At 66.5% G+C, this 4,409-nt stretch overlaps 1 protein-coding gene across 1 annotated transcript; it reads right to left on the reverse strand.

Moving 5' to 3' along the window:
• Nucleotides 1-1,067: 1,067 nt before the first annotated feature.
• On the reverse strand, nt 1,068-4,113 carry irf2bp1 (interferon regulatory factor 2 binding protein 1). Its single transcript, XM_088627383.1, has 2 exons — nt 1,552-4,113; nt 1,068-1,205 (listed from the first exon to the last, which is right to left on the reverse strand). Exon 1 carries the CDS (start codon nt 3,505-3,507, stop codon nt 1,561-1,563), a length of 1,947 nt encoding a protein of 648 aa, XP_088483509.1. The 5' UTR covers nt 3,508-4,113; the 3' UTR covers nt 1,068-1,205; nt 1,552-1,560.
• Nucleotides 4,114-4,409: the final 296 nt, after the last annotated feature.

Raw genomic sequence — 4,409 nt, forward strand, 5'->3', positions numbered from 1 at the left:
TGCCCCGCTCCGCCCCTGTGTCTATCTGTGTCTGCCCCTGTGTCTGCCCTGCTATTGCAGCACCTGCTCTCACGGCCAGCGAAGGGCATTCCAGCTCTGAGACACACACGGGAGCCAGCCGCTCTGCGCTGCCCGGGCAAATCCCAGCAGGCCCCAGGCACGCCGTGTTCCCGCCTCGACGCTCCACGCGCACGGGAACGACCCCTGCCCCTGCCCCTTCTCACCCCGACAGGCTGGACCCTCTGAGCCCCAGCTGCCTGTTCTCTTTCTCCTATCGGTCGGTGAAGCAGGACAAACAACACAAGAGCAGCTCGTTCGTCTGATGACAGCGTTAGAACGGGCAGGATCTCTCACGGGGCTGGCGAGGGGCTCTTCGCTCTGTCGCTACATGTCCATCTCAGACCCCCGTAATCCTCGTCCCTGTTCTCCACCGAGCCAAAGACGACGCAGCAGAAACGCTTACAAACCCGCTTCTGACCCGCTATGGAAAACCGCTGAAGGCGCTGCTGGGCACCACCTGTGCTGTAAGACTCAACCGTGTGCGACTGCAAGCGCCCCTGCAGTGCCCGTCCGGTCGGCTGGCAGCCCACGATGCACTGGGGCTGGGCCACGCCGTGCTCCCGCCACCCCCACGGCGCCTGTGCAGGGGTCCCGGCCCGGCCCGGCCCGCCGTCCTCGCCGCGGGCTGGAACTATCTTTGGTTTTCCGTTTGCGTAGGCATACGATTCAGTGGTACGTAGAAAAAAGCATCGTATCAAAACTAGAGATTGCACATCTATATCCAAAGAGAGAGAGGACGCACTCCGCTGTGTTTCCCTGGTATAAAATCTGAAAGGAGGTCAGCTCTGTCCCCGCCGGCCCGGGTCAGGGGTCAGGGGTCAGGGAGGCCCCGGGCTCGGCCTCAGTCCGACTGGGGGGGCCGTAGGCTTGTAGGTTGAGAAAGAAAGCAATCGAGTTCGGGGCGCCGGAGGAGGTGGGGGAGCTTGCCCCAGGCCGCAGACACGCTGGGGTTCTCTCTGCAGAGGTGTTGGGGCATCTGGGTGCTGGACCCCTCCCCGAGCGAAGGGCCCGGACCCGCACGAGCCGGACAGTCTTGTCCACCGGGGCCCAGGCTGGACACGCAGCGCCCTTAGGAAAGTCTGAGGAGGCTCCTCCTGGGCTGGGCCGGACGCAGACCCCCGCCCCCCGGCTTCGCGCGGGACCCCCTGTGGGACAAGAGAACACGAGCACGTCAGCTTCGCGGCACCTGGGGGTCACAGGGGCCACGACCGGGACGGCCGTCGCCGTCGCGCTCACAGGCTGCACCCCGTTTTCATCCGCTGCCTTTACTCCTGCTCGAGGCGCTCGATAAAGTTCACCGTTTCGACAACAGGAAGGAGCCCCACCTCGCACCCCTTCCCCCGAGCGCCACTCCCCAGTGGGGTCAACCTCCGGCAGCCTGGGAACAAACAGGACAGGTTTCCCCCGGGGCACACGCTTCCCGACGCACCACGGGGAGAGCAGGCTGGGGCGCCCCCCCTGTCCGCCGGGGGCCGCGGCCCGAGCTCTCACCTGGGCTCGCTACGGGTCGCGCTCCTTCTTCACCTTCACGTCTCCCGCCAGGATGGTGGCGATCTCGCCCTGCATGAAGGCCCAGGGCACGTTGGAGCCCACCAGGGGGCACTTGTCGCCGCTGGGGCAGTAGACCTCCCCGCCGGGGCCCTGGCTGCGGATGAAGTCGCGCGTGCAGGGGAAGCAGAACTTGTGGCTGGGCACGGAGGGGCACTGCACGAAGTGCGTGTCCTCCAGCCGCTCGTGGCAGATGGTGCAGCAGAGCGGGGCGGCGCTGCCCCCCGGGGGCTCCCCTGCGCCCTGCTCCCCGGGCGCGGCGAGCGGGAGAGGGGCACTGCTGCTGCCGGCCGCGGCGCCGGTGGCGGAGGAGGCGGCGGCGGAGCTGGGGGCCCCGGCGCTGCTGCTGGGGGGTCCCTGCGCCGGCGGCGGCGCCGCGTCCCCGTTGCGCGACGCCAAGCGGCGCGGCGGCTGGCCGGCGGGCGAGGACGCGGACGGGCTGCCGCTGTTCTGCCGCGAGAGGGCGGAGCCGGGGGCGTCCTTCGGCGACTGCCCCGCGCCCAGGTTGTCGGCCACGCTCATGAGCGCCGAGATGGGCGAGGGCTCGCTGTGGGCGGCCGCCCCCTCCTGGGGCGCCGGCTGGCTGGCGTGGCTGCCCCCGGGCAGGTGGGGCAGGACGGAGTAGATGCCGGCCGAGCTGACGGGCACCCAGTGCTGCCGCGGCTGCTGCCCCTCCTCCCCCAGCAGCTTGCTGCCCGGCTCCCCGCCCTCCGCCTCCCCGCCCTCGGCCTTGCGCCGCCGCAGGCTGCCCCTGGGGGGGGCGGCGCGGCCCACCCCGCACAGCGCCGTGGGCAGCAGCGCGCAGCTGGCGTCCAGGAAGGGCTGGGGCAGCAGCTCGGGCGCGGGGGCCTCCTTGAACGCCCGCACGCCGTCGCTCAGCAGCTCCGACAGCAGCCGCCAGTCGCCGGCGCCGTGCCGCCGCTCGTACTCCACGTACTTGGCGCCCGAGCTGATGACCTTGCCCGCGTCCTTCAGGCAGTCGTGGAACATCTGCTTGGCCAGCGCCAGCAGGCTGGAGAAGACGGTGCCCGAGCCGCAGGGGTACTCGGTGAAGATCTTCAGCTCCAGCTCCAGGCCCGGCCTGGCGTCGAAGGCGAAGACGCGCCCCACCAGGCCGTGGTCCTTCTTGAAGCGCACGTTGAAGGGGGCGCAGCCCGCCAGCGCCTGCAGGGCATCCCGCACGGCCTTGGGCCGGCCGGCCCAGTCCTCGGCCCGGCCCCGCACGCTCTCCGACAGCTCGGCCAGCGCCTCCGCGTTCCTCTGCTTCTCCCTCAGCTCCTTCTCGTAGTCGGGGCCGGCGAAGGGGGCCACGCCGCCCACCAGCCCCAGGCCCAGGCCCACCGCGGCCGCCTGCCGCTTGCCCAGCTCGCCCAGCAGGGGGGCGCTGATGGTCAGCGCCGTGGCCCCCGCCCGGGAGCTCAGCCCCGGCACCGCCGCCAGCAGGCCGTGTGGCGTGCCCACCAAGCCCGGCACCAGACTCGGGGGCACTGCCCCCACCATGGCGCGGCGGGAGGTGGGGCTCTGCCGGCTGACCTCGGCCGCCCCCGCCTCCTCCGGCCGGGCCAGCCCGTTGGGCAGCCGTGGGGGCAGCCCGTACTCCGCCCGGACCCGCTCCAGCCTCTCCACGGGCTGCCGGCCGCCGTCCAGCGGCGCGTCCTTCCCGGCGGGGCCGTGCTTGCCCGCCTGGGGCCCGGGGGACCGGCCGTCCTGCATGACGTGAGTCCTCTTCAGCTGCCGGGCCGTCTCAATCAGGAACTCGATCCTGTCCGCTCCCTCGTAATTGACGCAGCCGCGGCACACGGCCTCGCTGAAGTCCCAGATCATGGCCCAGGGCATCTTGGGCAGGTCGCAGAGGTAGCACCATTGCCGCCTGGAGGAAGCCTGTGAAGCAGAGGACATTTTCTCAGGCCCTCTCGCTCGCTCGCTCGCTCACCGCCGCCGTGTCTGAAATCCCGCCTCGCTTCCCGAGTTCCTCGTCCGCGGCCCCGATCCCACAAACACGGTTCGGCCCCTCTGTCGCGGGCGAACTGGAGAATTTCGCGTCACTTGTTGTCCTTTCTTCTGTTTTGTTTTTGTTTTTTTCCGTATCGCCCCAGTCTCTCTGCCCGAGTGGAAGTGTTTGTCCTAGAAGACGCTGGAAACTTACACAACCCCGGAGCGGTGCACTCTGGGAACTGTAGTTTCTGTCCCGCTCGGAACCGGCGCGGTCGCCTGGGACCGGCGAATATGACTCTGTTCTCTCGATGTGTTTCAGTCTATCACCTGTCAGAAGTCCAGTACAATTGCCCAGGAATACAGCATTATGTACTCTATGCTGCCTATATTATAAGCGGGTTCCTCCTCAGTGTCTCTCTCATAGGGAGTTCGCCTCAGTCTCTCCAGTAAGCTCGGTAAAAGTTAATTTTTAATTTAAAATATGTTTTTTGAGATCCCAGGCATATGACAGTGCTTAACGTGGCTTCACACGGACCGGATTTTCGGAAACAGAAACCCGTTAAGATCGGACATTACTATTAGTATTCCTGTGCGTTTACTTTTACCAGCATTTCTTATGTCTTATGGACGAAAGCTCTCATCTGCGTGCATGACCCAGGAAACCAGTGAGGTAAGGAATTCACATCACAGGCCAGCTGGGTGCAGTTTACACTGAGCGGGTACTGCCCTTCCTCTAGTCCACGGAAAGTGAGGTCGGCCAAGCTGTGTCACCTAAGCAAAGCTTCGAAAAAAAAAACACAAGATATTTATTCGCGGGGTAAAAAACTACTTTTTAATGACTAAATGGTAACACAACTCTAATGATA

Source organism: Lepisosteus platostomus, chromosome 4 (assembly GCF_059453375.1).
Source record: "Lepisosteus platostomus isolate fLepPlt1 chromosome 4, fLepPlt1.hap1, whole genome shotgun sequence".
NCBI classification, from domain to species: domain Eukaryota; kingdom Metazoa; phylum Chordata; class Actinopteri; order Semionotiformes; family Lepisosteidae; genus Lepisosteus; species Lepisosteus platostomus.

Coding starts and splice junctions, on each gene's coding strand:
- irf2bp1 (XM_088627383.1), bottom strand. CDS start 3,507: ATGTCCTCTGCTTCACAGGCTTCCTCCAGGCGGCAATGGTGCTACCTC.